The following is a 22,705-nucleotide window of genomic DNA, read 5'->3' as shown; positions in this document are numbered from 1 at the left end:
CCTGGACCCCCACTGCCCATCTTCTCCAGGGAACCATGGCAGCCTGGACAAAGTGTCCTGTAAGCTCCTGGACCCCTTTTGGCTAGGCTAGTGAAGGATTATTTAAGTACACATGGAATAATACGTGGCCACATGGAATTTGATATGTGCTGTTATCAGTACACTGCTGGAGATTTTTCATTCCCTACTGTAGCAACAACTGCACAAAGAGGATGTGCAGACTGCTTGGCTTTCCCTACTTAGTCTGGTAACTGTCAGTTAATACTAACAAATAAAACAGAATGGTACTATAGCATGCACACTGAATTGGTTAAATGATTCTGGCAGGAAAACTTGCACTGAACCTTTTTAAACTATGAAATTGAGCATTTATTTCCTTAGCAGGTTTGTCTTCTCGCTTCTATGTAGGACTGAAGGATAGTTCGAATGGGTGCCCCCTGCTTTTAAGAGATGATTATTCTGATAACAAAGTCTACAGGAGAAGAACTTGGACTATAGGATTTTAAAAACGGGACAACTCTCTGCTAGGGGTCCCTGATAAAAAGGAGTCTCTCTTTAAAGAGAGACTTACTAAAGAAGAAAAAAAAGAAGCTGTTAATTTATAGCACATGATTACAACCAAGACATTTCAGTCTTAGTTTTCCTGCCATTTTTGTCATTTCTTAACTTTTCTATTCAGCTTAAATATTTGGCTTATTTTTAATATATATATTTTTTTCCTTTAAACTGCACTTAACTCTCCAAACAGCAGCACAAACACAGCTAACACCAAAGGTAAAAAAATAAAATAAAAATCAGTGTCTGGCAGTGGAACAACATACCTGGTTCCTTATAAACATCACTGCTTACCTGTCAGAAAGGACTGAGGATTGAACAAGCCAGAAAGCCACACCACTGCTGGCAGCACAAGGTCCTGTGTCCAGACATCAAGTTTTCCATACCACAGAAGATCAGTCACCCTAACAGAGAAGCAGCAAAAGCTTCTGCCTTAAACTGTTTGTACTGTGATTTTTTTTTTTTAGACAAAATAAATTACAAACTTCCAGTGCAAGAGTCATTATTCCTTTGTCTATGGAGAAGATACATGGCTGAAGTAAGCAGAAGGTATATGCTTACATAAGCATAAGGTCACAGTTTTAGCTATTTCCCTGTTGTCTTCATGTCTGAAAGTCTGAAATCAATTGTAGAAGGTGATCAGCATGAGTAAGGTTGCTGACCATAGCATATGTGAGTGTGCTCAGTTATGTAATGTTTGTCTCGGGGAGAAACCTGAGCATCACCATTAGTCACATTAGCACACGCCCAGAAACTGCCTGAAATTGGTAACAACAGTTGATAGATTCTTAAATGCAAATTGTCTGGTACCATCTTCAGAGGTGCACTTAAAACCTCAAGATAAGCCAGAACGAATACAAATCAAGAGCACGAGAGGGTCTGACAGATGGCATAACAGCTTAGTGCAGCGCACATTGCTGAGAGATGTCAAAGGAATTTCCAAAAACAGAGTAAAAACACTGCCTGTTTTTCTCCATGTCATTCTGCCTGCAAGTAAATACTGCTGCTGGCAAGGGGAAAAGGAATTTTGCAAGATGCTGAACAACCCTACCACTACTGACAACAGGAGGTGACAAAGCCTTGCTTTAGCAAAGTGCTTAGCGCTTCTGCAAAACTCACTTCAAAGTAAAACTGATTCCATTAAGACAAGTGTTAGACAAAAATGAAACGAACAGCACTTCCCTGGAATAACTGCATACTAGCTAGCTAAACACAGTTTGCTGTTGGCAGATAGGGCAGTGTACTTACCAGTGGGCAAGGCTCTATGCGGATGGGTGCTAGCTTAGTCCATGTGTCTGGCACAGCATCATAGAAGAGTGCAGACTGCAGCTCTTCCATGTGAGGAGAAAACAACAGCTCTCCCTTTGTTTGGAGAACAATAACAAGCATACTGGCATCATAAAGAACAGCTATTCTTTCACTTCAAAACCAAGCAACAAAAAGTCCCAGAACTCATACAAGAGCAACAATACCGTTAATAATAAAGTCACTTGCCTTGAGTCCAGCTCTTAAGAGACTTTCAGATGTCTGAAAGGGGGAGGTTCATCCTTTCACACTCCTGAAGGCAAACAAGGGTACAGGGGCTCCTGGCAGTATTGTTCTGCATGATTTCTGCCATGTTAAACTCCTCAGGAAGCATCTCCAGAATATCACCCAGCACATTTCCTAACCTTTCCAAGCCAATACAGAGAGACCCATTAGCAATCACTGCTGTGAGGAACTCTTCAACTCCTTTTTGAAAGTCTCATTCATTCTACAGGAGTGAGCAAACATTCCAGTTTCCTAAGCAGATAAAAAACAGAAGTGCTCTCCCATCTTTGCTGACTCTTCAGCAACCAACTGACACTTAACAACCTCGATTTACCTCTAAGTTTTCAAGTAATGTTACTACCAAGTCCTGCCAACATGTCCCTGGCCTTGGGATGACCATTGCTATAGTGATGTACGCTGAGATCATGTTGCAAGCATGATGATTTATATGTCTGTAGTGCCTAGTAGCTTCCATCGCTTCCTACCTTCCCCCCAGTCCTTGGTATCTCAGGCATTAGGCAGAATACAGCGCAGGCACGCACACGCACGTCTCAACCCTAAAAGAGCCTCTCTCCCCTGCAGGCTTGCTCTGGAATCGAGTCAGAACACAAATGAAAAACAATTCCTAACAGCACTAATGACCAAGAACTGAAACCAAAACAGTAATGCAGCTCCATTTCAGCCCTTGGCTTTAGCAGAATTAATGATGAATGCCATAAATAATTTTCCACGCTCTGAACAGGAACCAAAAATTGCACAGTGCAAACTCCCCTGGAAAATGTGAGACTGAAGGACGTTTTTGCTGATTGTATCCAGAGCTGTTGCATTCGCATCTGCAAAACCTCTGTGACCTAATGGTGAAAATAGGTGCCCAGAGGAATATGAGGGAGGAAGGCAAGGGTTGGAGAATTACAGAGCAAGAATGGCAGTCACAGAGGAATTGCATTAACTGGTAAGGATGAAGAAAACGAGGAGCTGAAGGCTGTCTCATGTCACGCCAGCTTTTGGGCTATCTGAGCATTGTGTCTCTGTGCTACGTTCGGAAAGGAAGGTACAGAAGACAGCAGGGCCTGAGAACAGAGCTAGCAGAGATTGCTAACTACAATTTCTTTTCCTGCTCATCCTTTTTCATTTAATCTATTAAGTGCAGTAGTAGCACTGTTCCATGCTTAAAACCCAGTCTTTCACATGTTTCCACAGTCATTTTGGCTACACTAGGGTATCTGGGTATGTGAGATATCAGTACCCATACCCTTCAACACAGCATTCAACGGCTTGATGGTACTGTTCTGCTAAACTCCACATGTGCTATAAGGGAGGCGCTGAGGCTGAGAAGTAATCAAACAGCCTCCTTGCTCAGATTTCTCCCCTTCAGACTACCAGAAAGCTAAAAATCCCAGAAAGCTTCCTCCTCCTCTACTACAGCTTTCCAGGGAAGCACCCCCCCAAGGCTCAGAGCAAGGGCCAAGGCTGGGACTGGTGGGAGCGTGCTCTGCCCTGGCTGCTCCTCCCAGCGTGGAGGCCTGACTCGTCCTGGCCAGGCCGGGTGGTGGATCATAGAATCATTAAGGTTGAAAAAGACCTCCAAGATCATCTGGTCCAACCATCCCCCTACCACCAATGTCACCCAATAAACCATGTCCCTAAGCACCACGTCCAACCTTTCCTTGAACACCCCCCGGGACGGTGACTCCACCACATCCCTGGGCAACCTGTTCCAATGCCTGACTGCTCCTTCTGAGAAGAAATGTCTGCTCATTTCCAACCTGAACCTCCCCTGGTGCAACTTGAGGCCATTCCCTCTAGTCCTATCACTAGTGACCTGTGAGAAGAGAAGTGGATGTGGCAGACAATGCAGGAGTACAGGCTGGGCTCAGCACAGGAGGTTTTGTCACGCAGCAGTGGGAACATAGCACTGGGGTGAAGGCTAGGCTTACCAGCTCAGCCACCCCTAACATATTTTTACCGAGTTACTATTGCCACATTTGTTTTTAAAAGCACACAAAAATGCAAGATAGATACATCTTTTGTTTCACACTCCATGTTAAATTCAAAGCTAAAAAGAAACAGTCTCCATAATGAGCTAAGTGTTCCTCTGATCCAAACTCCTCTGGTCCAAATTCCTCCCTAGTGCAGTCCATCACACAGGTTGGCACGTTGTCACCACTACTGTTAACATTCAACTCATCTTTGCCATTCTTTTTCATTCTTCTTCATCTAAAAAGTTTCAGAAATATGTCTGGAGTCTATTATGGCACCTATACATTCCGCCACGGTGCAATAGGGTTATCAAACTATTTTAAGATGGTTGCTATTTGCACACTTCTATGACATTCCCATTTTCTATAGTATCGAAGGACTGATACCGCTTCCTCTTCCTTTATGAGGATGCTCTGAGTTTATTTTAAGGACTGCCCCTACTGAGGCGAGTGTTAGTTTTAGTACTGAATTTCTGCATCCCCTCAGAAGATGAGCAAGGATTCTTATGCCATTTTTGCAGATGAGGGCCTGAGACGCACTGGTAAAAGCCACACAGGACACCTGTGGGAGAGGCAGGGCAAGAGCCTCAATCCACCTGAACCCAATACATGAGCCACAGCTTTAATTCTGCTCAGTGTGCAGCTAATTAGGGGTGTTGCACAAACACACACTGTGCTCACAACTGCCCTCCAACTGATGACAGAGCAGAATAAGAGCTGTAGCAGTCATATTTGTTTTCTAGTCTCCCAGCTCTTGTGCAGTAAGGACTTCACTGGATTCGAAATGTTCCTCTGAACTAGCCTAGTCTAGCCCAGACTAGACCAGTCTGGGATTTAGGCTTTACTTGCAGGTTGTTTTTGCTGCAACCTATTTCTGGCTGTAAGTGGTGCTTTTCACAGGAGCTATTTCTTCCTAATGCAGGGTCCACTCCACAAAATCACAATAAAATTTAAAGGCTTTTGGCATTTAGAACAGTCAACAACAAGCTGCTGCTCCCACTAATACCAGTAAGCACTTATTTCTGAAGTCATTTTGGTTCTGCAACCAGCTATTTACCTGCACCGGAGCCGCTAACCTCACCCACAATAAGCTGTGCCTTAAGACCCCACTTTGAAGCAGTGCCTGGGTGTTGAAAAAAGCCCTGCTAATCACCTCGAGTGAAAGATCAATTCCATCAGACAGTCAGTCGGCACTTACTGCTCTCTGTGCTGGCATTTAGGATGTGTTGTGCTGTATTCCTGGGAGCCACATGTGCAATGGGAGGCTGGGGGCTACTGAAGCTCCTACCAGGAACTCGCCACCCTTGTGTCCCTATGACGGATCCCACGTGAGGTACTGTGTGGTTTATTCTAACATACCTTCTGGTTGGGTTCACAGCTAAAAGAATTGCTCAGCAACACAGGTAGGTAAAACAGGCAATCTGTCCAGCCAACGCACAACACCAGCACTGATGAGATGCGCATCCATCCTGTTTGCATTCATTTGGCCACCAGTCAATGCACAGGTTTCTGTTTTTGCCAGTAATTTGGTGCTGTAACAATTCCACTTAAGGCAAAATGCTTGGAAAGATATCATCTCGCTGTTTGAAATATCAGCAGATCCCCGCTCAGGGTTGGGTCCCTAAACTTTCCAAAGGCCATACAAATAGCAGTGATTCTCCTCAGGTTTCACCACCTATACTTATTTTACAATTATTTGAATGAAAGTTCAGGCTTGTGAAGGTTAATGGACTGCCTAAAGTGGAAGCAGTAATTCTTTACTCATCCACGGGCTAGATGCAGAGAAGGGACCGCCAGAACGAGCTTCTCAGCGCGCCCCCGCAACCCCAGCTGTCATTTGGAGAAATCAGCCTCAGCGGAGGTCACAAGTACAGTGGAGGTCAGCCTCCCCATCTCCATGGCAACTCGTGCTCGGGCCTCTTCTTCGGAGCAGTTACTTCCAATTGTGTTAATCTGCACGTGGCTCTTTGACATAGGAAAACCCACTCGGTACGGGTGGGGGAGACACGAGAAAACTCATCTCGCCCGGAGCCTTAAGGCAGGCTTCAGCAGCGTGGCTGAGGGCGAAAAGCGTGCTTTGCCTAAGCTAGCAAGCCACAACAAATGGCCTGCTCAAACATAACGTGCTTTTTTTTTCCCCTTTCTTTTTTTTTTCTTTATTTTTTTTATTTTTCTTACAAATAGGCCTTTTACCTATGGACAAAGAAAAATAACAAGTCTGGAAAGCTCTTGAGAAAGCTCTCGGCTGATTTTAGCAAATTGTTCAGTAAATTCTCTGAAGTGACTAGTTAGCAGCTTAGGAGAATCAGCCAGGTTTGTTTTGTTTTGTTTTGCTTATATATATATATATATATATATATGATATAAGTCTATCTATATGTATGTACATATGAAAACAGATTAAAGTATTTACCATGCAAAGCTTCTAGAACAAAAAGTAACATTTTCTTTTGGTACCCTTCAAAGTTCTGGCACTTCTTTCCGGCTAGGAGCAGTTTTGGCAGTCTTGCACCTTAGATTCATGGATGCTCCACATGTACTGCTGTCCAGGACCAAATCTCAAAGACGAAATTCAAGTCATGCAGTATGCGTCAGCTGGCGATGATCTGACAAAACTGCAGCTACAGAAACAGATGTGTGAGAGGGACATGAAAAATGATGCGTAGTCTTACAAGCTGTTTTTCCTATTTGGGGAACAGGAAAACACCCAAGGAAATGTATAATGTATTCAGAGAAGATGGCATGCAAACAGTTAAAGGCAAGTTTTGAGGATTGTGCCATTCTGGACTGCTGTAACTGGTGAATCTATCAATTACATTGGTTAAAGCACAGTTTTATAAAAGACACATCCTTATGCCTGCCCAGACATTTCTAAACAGCAACTCCTTTAAGTAATTATATTAATTTATTAATAAAGAGAGTAATTAAACTAGGAAAATGAAAACCTAAATGCACTGAACCCTAATGTCATAAGGCTGGCTATACAAGCCGTGTTACAAAACACTGAGCTGAAGGTGCCAAGTAAGTGCCTGCAGAAGTGTTTAAACAAGCCATGTGCCAAGTCACAAACCCTTGCAGACAAAATCTGCACATGATGAGTCATGGTACTCATTAGAAGTTGGGTCATTTATTCCACGACAGCTAGACAAGACCTTGGTATGGGTGGGACCGCAAAGACAAGAAAGCTCGTGGTCTTCCCAAAAGACTCCATTTCTGAAAGATGAATTTCTCTCAGGGTTAACAAAGTATATACTCATTCAAGAGCTCTAGCTATATATATGAAAGATATTATCACAGATGAGGCCTTGACTTCTTGCAGATATATACAGCAGAGACTGCGGTCCCAGGCATTAGTGATGTGGCCACCATACAAAATTTCACCAAAGAGAAAACACAAGTCTAGAATGACCCAAGCTAACAACATTAAATAAAACAACAGAAGCTTTGAAAAGAACAAACCTAAGCTGCTCAGAATAAACACTGTTATGAGAAACAAAGAAAATCAAATCCTTCCACAAAGCTTCGTGGCTATGCATTCTTGTTGCTGTTTTTTATTGCTGTTGTTTCGAAAATAACTACTTTGAAACAGTTTTATTTCTTCCTTCCCCTCCCCCCTTTTTGATTTTTATTTTTTATTTTATTTTTTTCCAATTCAGTGAGAGGTATCTATAAATACCTGAGTAAAAATATCGAGTTTATGACTAAAATTGTCTAATGGCATAAAGCAGTATCATCGGAGCCTTATGTCGTTATTTTCTACCTTACCCCTTATAAAAAGATTTTAAGAGAATAGTACATTTTCAAAACACTGCATGATATACGAGAACATAACTCATTAACAAGTGCATGTATTTTCCTATACAGATCTTTAAAAACATAATCCTCATGAGTGACAGGAAGGTAACCTACTGTGCCTTTCTTAGAGGAGAAATAAAAAACTTGTATCTGATTGCAGCCTTTTATATCTCCTCACTAGGAAACACCGAGTAACTGAAATTCTACATTATTTGAATTTGGGATGTATTCAAAAACTTCAGTAAAAATTGAATTAATATTAATCCCATTACTACCACATCATGTAAGCACTATGTTTATTGTAGAGCTGTAGCCATAATGCTGATTTTATAGCTTGTGATTAGCAGTGGTAACACATTTTATTCCACGAACTACTGTCTTTCTGTTTTATTTGGCTTCACAGAGTTTGAAGCTTCTTTTTGCTACCCTTTGGTTTGCAAAATATGCCAGTTTGTGATGAAGCCTTTCCAGATGGGAACCTTTACGCCCTTGGGGGCAGCATTTGCCTCCCAACAGTTCAAGTAAAAACTTAATTACAGACTTTAAATATTGCATGATGTGACAGAACAGAACATGTAAAATAGCTGCAGCTATTCCGGTGTGTTTGTTACAAGTTTATTTCAGTTTGAATATGTGAAACTCTAATCCATCTTTCTTTTAAACTGGGTTGAAGAGGATGGAGAAAAAAAAAATAAAAAAGGAAGAAAGAAAAAAAAAAAAAAAAAAGGCCACCAGGATATAATGGACAATGCTGCAAGCTGGTGATGAGAAGCCCAGACAGAGAATCGCTGTAAAAAATGCCAACTTGGGTTTAAAATAATATGTTCCTTCAGTAAGAAGAAACTTGCTTCTCTCTTTGTTGACAATAGAAACACATTTAATATTTTTCTCATTTCATATATATTTATCTCAATAAATGGTTGTTTGCCTTTGTCTTTTAGAAGACAATATTCCATCATTACAAGCTCATTCAGCTGCATACCTTTGGGGACATTAATAACACAAGAATAATCAAAGCTTGCAATAGAAGAGGGACATTTTTACTAATGTGAGAAAACTGAGGGTTTTGCATTAGAAATCTTTTAGGCTGTCAGGTTTGCATAACTGCTGTTGTTGTAATCCAGGGGAAAATGGTCTGTTTGAACTCAAAAAGCCCTTGACACATAGCTTGTTGGATGGACACAGAGAGGCCGGAGTCCACATTCCCCTCAACACTGAACAACGACTCCATGAACACGTGTATGGGGACAAGAAAGTGGAGGGAAAGAGTGGGACAGTGAGGTAGGATCATGCATCCTGCACTTCACCTGAAAAGACCTTAGCTATCAGAGGTGACAACAGTGGAGTTCATCTTAGCAATAGGAAAATGGGTTAAATCAAACTGAGATGCAAGGAGGTTAAATATTCACAAGGAAAGAGCAAAACCGGTACCAATGATGATGGAGTTAAGACACTCCACTAGCTGATGGGCTAGCTAAAGTTTTCCAGTTTATGTTTTCTGGTCATTCCCTACCTGTATTAAATAAATTTGTCCCCAAAAGGTACCAAATGAGAGCTATAGCAATATATGTAAGTGTGCGTGTGTGTGTGTATACACATATGCACATGTGTATATACATACAAAGTTGCATCTTGAAAATCTGTTCTCTCTCCGCTCTCTACAATATCTATGTTTAAAATGCATATAAAGCCACAATATAATGAATCGCTAACCAATACAATGAAAACGGCCAATAAGCAGTATTACCAACAGGAGAGCTGAAGTGATTCTTGCTCTTACAGACCTTTCTAGCCCTTCCTGCCATCAGAACCCTCCCTCTCATTAATTAGCAGAATTAATTATCAAGCTTATGAATTATGTTTTGAAAAGAACCAAGCTTAAAGAGCAGTAAGATTTATTAGCAAAGAAAACTAAGGGTTGGAATAAGCTGATTTTATAGACTTGTTTTCTAAATGGGAAGCATTATTAAATCATCACTATAAAATTAAGCAATTATTTCAATGTGACACGAAGTACCACAGAAAGGAAAACCAGTTTCAAGTTCTATTAGCTAAAAAAAAATAGAAAAAAGAAAAAAAGAAAAAGAAAAAAAAGGTCAGTAGGGGAAAAAGAAAAAAGGAAAATTAATTTCTAAGACTAATTACAAGTTGGAAGGTACAGAGAAAAGCATATCACCAAGGGGTAACATTTCTCTCTCTCTCTTTTTATTTTTTTCCTTTAAAGCTATAGATATCTTTTAGATTTGTTTAAATTATGAACATAGGAGGACTTGTTCAGTACTACCTACATTATTCAGTAATAAATAACTATTGCAATTATTTAGACATTGCATTTGCAGAACTTACATAAATGACCTCAACCGAGTGTTTAAACTATACAAGTGTAAAATATGCTGTAGCTCAGAAATAAAATCACTCATCTACCCCTAACTTCGACTCAAGGGGAACATTACTGAGAAAGTCACAACAAGGTGGCATCCTTAATACATAATAATGACACATGCAGGAAATGCACCATTATTTATACATGTGACGTGCTGTAAATTGCTTCCATCATCAGAACTAATTGTAGTGATTATTAATGCAGTGTTATGAACTGTCAAAATTGCTGTATGTAATTACATTTGTGCAAATGCTTCATTACCTGCCTAATGAATTTGGCATATATGCACATGTAAACCACTGTTTTTGTTAACATAATGAAGGGCATTTTTTTCCCCCCTTAGCTACTGATGTGGAACTGGTTTGACCTATAATATAAAGTTCAAGCATCCCCCACCAGGAAAAAAAAAAAAAAAAAAAAAAACCTTTGATCTGGTTTATTTTCATACTCAGCAACAGAATCACATAATGCCAGATATTTAAATAACAGCTTCAGAGAAAAATTGTGTCCCCCTTATTCAGTATAAACAGTTGAGTTGAAATAACTTTGGTGTGTGGTTTACTTGACCACATCCTACCTCTGTATGAGTCTCCAAATAATTGCAGAGGACGTTGAGGCAAACAGTGAGGTCTCTAGTACTGAACAGGTATCTTTGATTCCAGCCTGGAGGGCCAAACCTGAGTCTACTAGCAATGCAAGTGTGAAAATAGCAAAGAGAGAAAAGGATGCTTTTAAATTCCCGTTCTCTGCTACGCAGTTGAAGGGTATCCTGCCAAAATAAAAAAGGAATACATTTATCCACTTAACAACTGGCAATGTAATTGATAGCTGTTCCTGCCTCAGCTGCCGAAAGGGAGCACTCACAAGCCTGAGGTCTGAAGAAGAGTGAGATACTGTGATAAGCGACTATTAGGCAGTATTTTTGGCAGTATTTCCCAGAAACAAAATTGTTGATTTTTATTTACCTTTTTATTTACAAATGTCCCTTAGGAAAGAGACCTGTTGTACGACTGAAACCAATGAAAGTAGAGCTCTATAAATATCACTCAGATAAGCACTGTAGTTTCTTAGCAGAAAACTCCATAGACTTTACTTATTCCAAGTAGAATATTTACCAGTTTAACATTTATTGAAAAGCACACTGTTCCTTCAGATTTTACACTGTTTCCCAGAAAGTCATGTTTGAAAGTTAAGTTTAATCACTTTTCTTTTGCTTTTGTAGTGTTGGCAAAGAGTCTTGGCAAAATAAGACTCTTTGAAGGGCTTTAACTGTTTTTTAAACTACTGAGACAAACAGTTTGTAATTTTCCTATAAAACCTGCAGAAATTTTTTCTTGTTTCTTTGACAGTTTTCTATGTTCTTTTAGTTTGAGAAGAAACATAACAAAAATGACTTTTGATACCCATGGAAACATAGATATGTGGAAAAAAACTTCAGAGGGGTAACCTCTTGGCTGCCCAAAGAAAATATATCATCCTTAACTGAACACGTAGCACAGCCTGAGCAACGCAAGCTTCTATCCTAAAGACACAAAACATTAAATTTATTTCACCTAGATTAGGCATAGTTTAGGCATAGTTTGATTTTCTCATTACAATTCTGCTTTTTTTTTTTTTTCTAAAAAATTATAATACCATAATCAGAAATTATTAAAGACAGTCTTTGTACAGGATTTTTTTGTAGCAAGCCTCAAACACCAATGGCTCAAAATAATGGGGGGAGAGGGCACGTTCTAAAGCATTGAGCTTAGAAATTAGCCAATTAAAATATGTACATATACCTGAACTGACTGTAGTCCGAAGTGGGTCAACAATGCATATGGCTTGCCTTTATTAAAAATTTCTAGCCTTTTCTTTCAGCTTTCCATTTGAATTATTATCAAAATAAGGTATTAAAAAAATGAAAAAAAAAGAGCTGTGTTACAAGTTGTATGTTTAGCCAGAAAACCACAGACATTCTCCCATTCTGCCAAGAATCTTTCAGATCACCTCATACTACCATAATTAACGCATTTGTAGCCAAGGCAGCTTTGACATGGCTCTTTTAGTGCAATTTTTCTTTTTTTTTTCTTTTTTTTTTTTTTTTCTTTTTCTGGGTATTGGTTGACATAGTTCCCCTTAGAATCAACTCTTACCCTGTTCACATCCAAGCTCTGCCTTCATGTAGCCTATGTTTACATAAATGCATGCTAATAGAATCACAGAGTATCCCAAGATGGAAGGGACCCACAAGGATCATCAGATCCAACTTTTGGCTGCAGTCAGGACTACCTAGAAATTAAACCACATCCAAGAGCATTGTCCAAACACTCCTTGAACTCCAGCAGGCTTGGTGTTGTGAGGACTTCCCTGGGGAGCCTGAATATATTACTAGATGGCTAAAGTAAAAAGTTCTGCTTACCTTTACCATGGTATGCTTTGCTGACATGAGTAAGCTTGCTACTGCAGCACCTCCACAGCCGACTTGCACCAAATTTGGAGATCTCTGTACAAGTTCCTCAGAGCAGGGATAACCAGGGACTAGGAGGGATGCAGGCTGAGCCCATCCAGGGACACTCCTGTTTTCCCCATTCTTACCTCTTACTTCACCTGCTTCTTCCTCTCACCAAGCAACTCTTGCACAGGAAAAGAGCAAAAGACAACAACAAACAGTACATAACCCTTGCTCATAATTTTCCTTCTTTATGCCTAACCACAGGAATTCATACATAGGGTAGTGAGGAATTGCTTGAACATCTGGATGCATAAATCTACACTGAGGGAGAATGGATGTGGTTTAACCTACCAAAAATTAAGAGCTGCACAAAGTTAGCAAGTACTATTGAATAAAATAACATTTTTTTTTTTCGTAAGACTGCACCACTGGGTAAAGCTCATATAATAAATGCACCTTTTTCTATCTTTCTAAACATAGTTATGCATGTCTATACCTAGATATTTAATAATATGCATGCAGGTACTATTGTCACACCTTTCTTCCCAACATTGTCAGAAAACATGGAGGCAGCACAGGACACAGGCAACATCCTGTAGCTGCCGTTTAGTTTGGAAACACAAAAATCCCAAAGTTCTGGACTGCTACACAACAGTCATGAACACCATCAATTCACCCCACAGAGGAAGGAATATTTAAAACAAACTAATGAAAAAAAAGTCCATCTTGCTTTTACCTGGTCAAAACTGTGGAGTGTAATTTGTAGATTAGTTAGTATCCCCATAGGAGGTTCACTGGTAATTTTAACAGAGTTTTCTAGTATTCCATGAGGAATGATGTGCTCTTCTGGGGTTGGAGCTGGTTCAGCACTAATGCAGATGTGGAAGTCAGAGTGACTTCACTGTATTGCTCAAGGAGTTTTTCCAAGATTACTAGCCACTTGGCTACCAGATGAATATTCTGTTGGAAAACAGACACTGTTTATGGTAAGATAACAGATACATTTGTTATCCTTAAGACATAATTATTGTGGGTTTATAATGAAAAACAGTTATTTAATTCAAAGCATCATTTTATTATTAAATAAATTGATAATGTAAAGAACAGCCTTAAATAAGAGCTTGACCTCGTGGAGGTAATAAATTTCCTACCTGCTTCAAGGGCATATGTTTGAAGCCAACACAATTTTATATATTCATTTATTTTTAAAGTATTTCCCAGAAGTGATGCCAGGTTAGTCAGAAAAGCAAAAAGGTTTTTTTGTGTATAATTATACAACACAATCCATAGTAAAAAGCTTCATCTTTTTGCTCATGTAGTTCTCTTTAACATAAAGGTGGAGGCTATAGGTATTTGAATCAAAACGCAGAAGACTAAAGCTTGAGAATTACTGAGTACATCCAAATCCCATTGGCTGCAGTTGGCCTACCACCAGTTGGGATTTATTTCAAAATCTTTATTTAGTCTTCTTTTGGACTTTCCCCAACCTTTCACTACCAAAAATCTTCACAGCAGAATTGTCACCTCCTTCCTCCCTTAGGAGCACGGCTTATATAACAGACTAGAAAATGGAGAAGTTCTGCAAGCCTCTTGCTTGTTCCCCATTTATTCCTGTGACCTCAGACATGCCATGCTGCTGGTTTAAGGTCCCTGCCATCTCCCATTTTCTCGTTCAGTCCCCAGAGCAGCTAGGAACTCTGAAATACATCTGAAAACCATCTCTCTTCTTTCCTTCATAGCAACACTTCTATGCTCACTACAGGAAAAGCCAGGCTATTTTCAGACAAGTGCAACTAGCTTACTCCTGTGAAACCTGGTTAAAGATTTCTTTCAGCTGAAATGTGGATGAAGTGGTCAGTTTGCATGTTTGCACAGTGCTTGGCATGTTAAGACCCCTCAGTGACATTATTTCAGTCAGCAGACAACCCTAAGTCCAGCCCGTCTCCTCATTTGTGGTGGGCGACCTGGTTGACAGCCAAATGTGTGTTGCTGAGGTTAAAACCAGAGGAGGAGGTGATCACTGGGAATAACCTCCTAAATATCAAGATCTGGAACATGCATTTTTCCTAGGTTTCTGGACAAAAGGATTGTTACAAATATCTCCTAGCTATTTAGCATGAAACAGTGGGAGGAAAGCACCTTCTTTCAGTAGCATTGACAGTTGTAGTGTCCCTGTCAACACCATCATTAAGGCAGGGGTCACGGTTTGCTAGGGCATTGCACAGGTCTTTTTGTCTGCTGCAGTGTGGGTTCTCAATCCATACAATGCTGGCCAAAGGTGTTGCTCCTATCTCGGGAGAGCAGCGCTCCAGCGGTAATTATACAGTTTCCCAAGAGCAAGTCAGGCCCGCTTTATTAAAGTCTCCATCATGGCCCATTGAACAGACCAGGAGTTCTTAATTATGCGGGGGAAATGTATTCCCGGAGATGGTTCTGCCTACCCACCCGAGGCTGTGTTATCTCTCCTGCTCCTCCTGGGAGGGTGAGGATAGTGTTAAGCAAAATATGACAACATATAAATATAATGTTTATCCTTTTACAAATTCAAGCTAAAAAGAAGAAGATTATTAGCCATTTAACACTTCTTCTGTAACCCGCTGTATATTTTGTGTGTAATCTGGGAACATCCTTCCAACTGAGCAGACACCCACCATCAGAGAGGCCATTGAACGCTCACTTGGAGAAGAACCCAGTGGCCATGTGTGGCATTGATTGCCTCCTCTGCAACTATCTCCTGCTCTTGTCTTAAAGAGATGTTATGAAATCTTCCAGAGTCTATAGTGAAACCAAGCTTTTCGCCTGTAAAAGAAGTAATTGGGGGAGAGTGAGTGACAGAGGGGGAGGAGATAGGAAAATTAGCAGAGCAGAAAGGAAAAAGAATGATAATGCCCCCATTAATTTCACTATCACTTGTGCAATACATATTACTTCTTCTGAAGCACTTCACTAAACCCTTACAATTTCAACAAGCAAAATTGCGAGCTCTCAACAGTGGCCTTATTGCTGGTATTAGAAAAAGCCTGCAGAAATCTGTTCCCTTGGTTTTAAGATAATGAACCTTTTGACATTTTGATAGATGCCCGGCATTGTTACTGAGCTTTAGAAACTCTTACAGGGGGTACAGAGCAATTCCGTTATGAAAAAGGGAGCAACATGTGGTAGATACCACATCAGTTTTTTAACTGATTGGTTCAGTGGGTAAATGCACAAGCCTCTCACCTTGTGAGGCCTGAGTTTAAATTGAGCACAGTGAGGTCACAGCTGTATTAACCTGGTATTCTCACTATTGTCTGCAGGGAATAGCAATCCTAAGTATAAAGCGACGGAGCGCTATACAATTGAATATAGTTTGTATAATGACCATTATTTAGTCACAGGGGGCACAAGATTGCATGAGCATGGAGAAAATTGCCCTCTGGCCCTCATCTAGTCAAAAGGTAGAAAACAGTACAAAGGAAACCTGCATTATGCCAAGCACAGGAATGCTCAGTCTAAGAATTTCTTACTGTAACACTTATGGCCTTACACTTTTCATCCACCCAATTTACCGTGAATATGGTCGGGGTGGAAGAAACTTTAGAACTTGAATCTTCTGCTGAAAATAAACCCTGCCCAACTTTCCCATATTAACGTGTACTCCATTTTAGTGAGATGATTCCAGAAGGCTTTGTTCTGTTTAGTAAAAATACACTCATACACACACATGCTTATAGGCACATACATACAAACATATACGTAGATATCATATATTGATATATCTACATATATGACACTGTATGCTCCATTTCAAGTGGGAGCTGAATTTTTCTTATTTAGTTGGAGCACAGCTGAGTGATCCTTGCACCAGAAGCAAATAAGAAGCTTACCTAGTGTCTCCATGTCTTCAAGTGGATTCACTCCTGGAGACAGATGAAAAAACTCAGGAGTGGCTGGACGGCTCTCTTCGTATGATTTTGCTAAGTCCATCCTCATGCCTTCCACATATTTTGAGCCAAGCTTTTCCTCCACAAAGTTCCTATATGTATAGAAAACGTGCTAAAGATCAGAAATGATTTCTGCTACAGGTTTCTAGCCTGCACTATTCTTAGACTGGAGCTGCTGACAGCAATGGTCTAAGTGGTTTCATTAAAGACAGCGTCAGGAAAGTGAACTGAAGGCAAAAAGGGGAGCCAGATGGTAAAGTGAGACAGAGGACAGTCAGTTTGTTTTCTCTATGGGATAGAGACCACATGACAGAAACTAGCTACTTTTGAATGAGAGAGGACCTTTTCAGTAACTGAATCCAAGAAGTCATTATATGCAGGCAATGCTGCCATGTAAAGCTATGGTAGCTGGGCAAAATAAACACCCAGAACAAAGAAACTGCTTTTGCAGAAGGCATCTAAATAGGTAAGAACAGTAATGGTGTGGTGTGGAGGATCAGGTCTATGAGACCATCACTTGGGATCAAAGGATTAAAACAGCACTACAGAACAACTGAGATGAGATCATGTAAGTATCCACAACTGAATATTTGTTGTAGAACAGAATTTTAAAAATGGGAGACCCCCAAAATTTCATCCCATGGGGTTAGTTAACAGTCCTGATATGATAATGAGAACTAACACTTTCAGCTATTAATGACATAACTTACTCTATTTTTGTTTATTAATGAGCACTCTCCTCGGGGTACCTATATGCAATCTAAAAGAAATCACAAACACAGCTCTCCAAATATGCCACAACTTGTGTCTCACTACACCATCTCTACGTAAATTCATCACGAGCAAAACATTGTCTGGGAATGGCCACAGTCACTGATTCCAAATTCTGGTTGACCACTCAGTTAAGTTATTTGCCTGCTTCTTAAGATCTCTGTCTTCTCCACACTGATACACAGAAGCCACCCTCTCACATACTCACCCTGGCAGATGTACTGTCAGGTTTCATACCTGAGAGCATACATCATTCTGTCCAGATGGAGCACCCTCAGTATGATTAGTTTCTCTAGAAAGCCTTTGTTTTTCCATATCTGGACATTCTGAGTCTACCTACTTCTTCCACCTCTTGGTGGATACTTCAATATCTTTATCTACCCCCTTGAGCACATCCATCACTGCCATAGCCTGGAAACATACCAAAGATATAAATGCAGAGGACGTACCTTCTCCGTGAAGGCTGAAAGAGGAAGATAAATATTGTTACTATTAGGATATGTCAAAAAGTCTCATTTAACCAATTACAGGGGACTCAGGACTTACTTTAAAATACTAAATTACATATATATGGTATTTATAACTATATAATACTATTTTACTATATAATAGTATTTATAAGAGTTTATTTTGGCCAGTATTACCATACTGTCTGCTTACTGTTAAATAACAAGATATGACAAACTGGAAACCTTGTAAGGGACATTTACTATAGTAAGAAGCAGTATGAAGATCAATATTATATTTCTAGGCAACTCGACAAATTATAGTATAACAGGATTTCCTCATAAACCACAACACACAATGCCTAAGGAAAAATATATTCAAAATCAAAGACAACTCTTTGAAAGCATCACTATTTCTACTACAAATTCCTGTGGAATGTATTACTTTATCTGAGATTGTCTAGTTGTAGCTTGCCTCCAGAAATAACATCAAAAAGGATTTAGAACTAAAAAGCAATTTTCACAACCTGCCCTAATGGCACTCCATGACTGAGTAGTTAAGAAGTCAACAGGACTCTTGTAAGTGCATTCAACTTTGAATCGAAGAAGGAAATCCAATTCAAGTGCTTCTATCTCTTTACTTCTTAGAAGAATCTTGACAGTGTACAAAATTGAAAAAGGTCATCAGACTTGGTTCAGAGGCACTTCTGCCTTGAAGTATTCACCACTCAAAGTCTCATCGAGTAGGGAGCTCAAAGCCACAAGAATTCCTATTGCTGCATTTTCTGAATCTCTGATATAAGAATTAACATCTTGTTTTAAGATTGATTTAAAACATTGATTTGAAATCTATTGCAAATAGAGTAATCTTATATATCTGCCTTTAAAGGTTGTGACAGATTTTCCCCAAACCATTCCTTCACACACACAGAGCTGAATTTACCTTTACTGTTAAAGACACCTTGAAAATCAAATTCAATGTGACAGTCAAAGCTTTTTGCAGAAAATGTAATTGCTGTTCATTTACGTACTGAATGCCAAATTCACACAAGTTTTAAAATAAGCTAAACAATATCAGCATTTTTTTCCTTTAGCTTGTGGGAACATAAACAAACAAAAACATAAGTCTTGCACACTGAAGTTAACCTTATGCAAACTTGGCTACAAATTATTTTACTACTGAAAAAGTAAATACTTCTGAATTCCATCTAATTATCTCCATGTGTCCTTTTTATGGCTCGAAAGATGGAGAAAAGGACAAATAGTGCACTCCTGTCTCCATCTTCATTCTAGGCCCTCTGTATACTGCAAGCACTCACAAAGCTTTGGGAAAATTGCAAATCTTGAGTTGAGTTTTTTTTGATGATGATTGTAGTAGTGTTTCTTTTTCTTTTTAAATATTGTTGGAGGGATAGATCCAGTATTCTTTTGATGGCAATTTAGACTTTGTAGAAATAGGCTGCAGAACTATAGCAACTGAATGAATCAGTTCTGGTACATGAACAGAATGCATACCGAAAAAAGGATCCTCAGTTTCTAGTAGGGTTTCTTCTAGTTGTTTTCTCTCTTTAATCACATATATTAAAGAAAAAAGTGACACCTTTGCCATGGCACTCTATAGTCTCTCTGCTTCCTGACATAAATACATTTTTTTCCCTTTGTGAATAGCCCCTTCTCTTTCCATCTAAAAATGTATTTAAAAAATCAGAAATTTATTGTGCCCCATACTCTGGCTTCTGTCTACACTATAATTATGGCAGAGCTTATTTTTCAGTTCTTGTATAGATTTCCATTGTTCTTGATCCATCCCAGTACCACTGCTATAAAAAAGGCAAAGTTAAGCATCACAGTGCTACAAGCCTGGGTGATACAAAGAAATCCATCTGTACTATGATGCAGAGAAATCACCAGTTTTCTCTCCCCTCGCCCTTCTCTCTCCTTTCTCTTCCAAATATTTGTCTGCTTGTTACTTCCATTTATACGCTCTGTAGAGTGATTCCCTTTTTCCTATCACCCCCACAAGTGGATTCCGCAATTTATAACTTTTTACTTCCTTCATGAATGGTTAGCTTCTAGTTTAATCCCCACCTTTGTTACTGATCAGCTCTGTGATACAACATCATTTGGAGCAAGCTCTTCAGGGCAAAATCTACCACAAAGAAAAAGTAATCCCTGATCTTTTTCCAGGATTTACAGATTATAAAATTAAAAGGAAAAATAGCAGCCTGAATGTGATATGTGTATTATTAAGAGAATTCTTATTTTACTATACCACATCAATTCCAATATTAATTATATAACCACAAGCAGTTAAATCATGTCATCTATCCTCAATGTAGCTTCATAAAGTCACAGCAGTATTTTAAATAAATAGAGTTGGATAAAAGCATCTTTGGAATTTCTGCAATTCTGATTTACATTGAAGCAGAAATCACACTGTGTGAGAAACTGCACAGCCATCATGCAAAAAGATAACTTGCTTAGGCAGAGGCATCACCTTCTAAGGTAAGAAACAGAAACCAATAATATCAGCAACATCAATCAGAAAAATTTTCCTCACCTGAGAAGCAGTTTGGGCCAGGAGATGAGCTTATCCTTTTCAAAAAGTCCTTGGATCATAAAAACAAACGTTGAGTATGTGACAGCTTCTGTCAGACTGGAGATACACTACTGAATGTCTTCAGCCTGCTTGATTGCTTTGTGGAAGACTGCTATGAAGGCCTGAAAATAAAGAAAATTATTTTAATTTATTTAATTCCAGAATTCTGTTTGTTTTCCTGCATGCAAGATAACCAATCAGTTTCTGACTGTAGGCTTCTAGAAAGAGATGTCCTTAGCAGTCTAAAATGCAAGGCACTAGGGGTTGAACCATTTCTGACAAGAAGCTTTGAGGAAACTCAGCAATCCAGGAATGAAGGCTGCAAACTGCAATACTCTTCTTCTTCCTTATTTAACTCAGCAGGAATATCCCTCTCACTCAAGAAAGATGATAATTTTGCAGCGGGTTATCTTCCTTCCTTATAGCATCAAATAATTTGGATGATTTGCCACAGCGGGTTGTTTATAGAGAACCCCTGACAACTCTTGCTACCTGACCCTGCAGGACAGCTGCACAAAAGGCAGGCAAACTTCAGAAGCACAGTCAGAAAACACCATCAGAACAGAGGCAGCCAACAACGAGAGACCAGTGGGGAGGTACTGTGCTAGGAATCAGCAGGAAATCACAGTACTCTCCTTTCTCAGACATGCAGCCTTGCTACTGTCATGTCGTACCACCTCTGCTACAAATAATAACCAACACATTGGGCATCACTGCTGGGGGTAGGATTTTGCTCCTTGCACTGCAAAACTAAATCAACAAGATAACTGTTTACCTTCAGTGAGTACCGGTAGACAGGGTTGATGCTGCCCAGGCTATTACTAACGAATTAAAGAGACGCTCTTATGGCTGTTGGTCTGTAAAGCTGTCTCATCACATTAATTTGAACTTCATTTTCTTTGGCTTCAGCTATCTATAGGATGACAGTTGCCTCACTTATTTTTTAATCCATCATGATTACCCCACACAATTACCAAAACATTCCTATCAGTACAAGAAAAAAATATGGATACACTCTACCAAACTGACTTTATTTCAGACAGCAGCAAATATTTAGGGTAAGCAGGCTTCTGCTTGGACAAACATTAGGGAATAACTTCTCCACAGCAATGTGCCTGTTCACTAGTAAAAACATGGAAATCACATATGAATACATTTATTCACATTTCTTGCTGGTATTTCTCTTACAAGTACTAACTCAAGCACCTAAATCAAAAGGAAAATAAAATAATTGTGTGGCAGCTACATACCATAAATAGGAAACTGTGAATACGTGGGTGGACAGCACTTGCTGGACAGACAGGAGTTTGACAGTTTCTAGTTCATAGACCTATTTCACTAAAAATAATTAATAATACACATTTTCCAAGTGACTTCAAGCTGTTAAAACCAGTTCAACCATTATTACGTTGCACTGTATTTCTGTTGCAACTGACTTTGCTGATTAGAGTTTTTCTACAATTTTACTGTCATCTAAGAAACTTTCCTGGCAGCTGACAGACTGAGCAGCATGTCCCTCTCCAGCTGCTTGAGCTCAATCTTGAAGCAGTTCTGCTGCTTGACCAGCACTGACTAGCAGAGAGAATGAAAACTCTGTACTCAAACAATAAAAAATAGCAGTAAAAATGCTGGTTTATAGCATTTGTGAGCTATTTTTATTTAATCGCACCAGATGATTTAATTTAATTTCTGAAGGAGGTAGTTCATCTTCTGTCCTAGTACATTAGAATTAAAGTTCTGGGACACCCAAAGCAAGAATGTCAAGATCATGGTCAAGGAGGAGACCACATTCACCATGGACTAGAACTTCAGTTCTCTCCTAACTTCCTTCCTCCTCAGACTACACAAAAGGATTGGGATCTTGCCAGAGAAGGTGAGTGGTAATCTACGTGGCAGTTGAGAAACCAAGAATAGCATGAAGCTGGAGAACCCCACTAGGGGAGCAAGTAGGGTGGGGAAGTATGGTCAGTCTGCTCTGCTGGACGGGCCCTCTGACACTGCAAGAGTTTGACCAGTCTTGTTGGGAGTTCTCCATCAGAATCTGACCCTTACACTAAAAAAACCTATATGATGTAGGTGTTGGAAGTGTACAACCACATGTGGAGCAATGGGCAGATGCAGAAGAAAATGGAAAGTTGTTTTCACACTGTGTTCCCAAGTATATTGCTTTCATTCTTCAAGGGGTAATTAAGCTCTCTGACCCAGCTTGCCCTTGCATAAAGCAGGAGTACCTCAAAGAGATGCAGCTAATCTTCGCCGATGAAGTTTGTGAAGTGTAAGAGCTAACTGG

The 22,705-nt window shown here is 39.7% G+C and overlaps 1 protein-coding gene across 1 annotated transcript in view; it reads right to left on the bottom strand.

Moving 5' to 3' along the window:
• Nucleotides 1-7,317: 7,317 nt before the first annotated feature.
• The window catches only part of DNAH11 (dynein axonemal heavy chain 11), a 100,776-nt gene continuing 85,388 nt past the window's right edge, over nucleotides 7,318-22,705 (bottom strand). The window contains 15 exon segments of the mRNA XM_050708440.1: nucleotides 7,318-7,463; nucleotides 9,061-9,066; nucleotides 10,813-11,011; nucleotides 13,413-13,576; nucleotides 13,579-13,636; nucleotides 15,354-15,475; nucleotides 16,543-16,691; nucleotides 17,608-17,685; nucleotides 17,687-17,781; nucleotides 18,348-18,470; nucleotides 20,377-20,402; nucleotides 20,405-20,537; nucleotides 21,191-21,328; nucleotides 21,824-21,900; nucleotides 21,903-21,987. Of these exon segments, the coding sequence (XP_050564397.1) occupies nucleotides 7,318-7,463; nucleotides 9,061-9,066; nucleotides 10,813-11,011; nucleotides 13,413-13,576; nucleotides 13,579-13,636; nucleotides 15,354-15,475; nucleotides 16,543-16,691; nucleotides 17,608-17,685; nucleotides 17,687-17,781; nucleotides 18,348-18,470; nucleotides 20,377-20,402; nucleotides 20,405-20,537; nucleotides 21,191-21,328; nucleotides 21,824-21,900; nucleotides 21,903-21,987 (1,599 nt within the window).

The sequence above is a fragment of the Cygnus atratus genome, chromosome 2 (genome assembly GCF_013377495.2).
Source record: "Cygnus atratus isolate AKBS03 ecotype Queensland, Australia chromosome 2, CAtr_DNAZoo_HiC_assembly, whole genome shotgun sequence".
NCBI classification, from domain to species: domain Eukaryota; kingdom Metazoa; phylum Chordata; class Aves; order Anseriformes; family Anatidae; genus Cygnus; species Cygnus atratus.
Note: the sequence above shows the minus strand (reverse complement) of the source record. Positions and strands in the feature narration are given on the sequence as shown.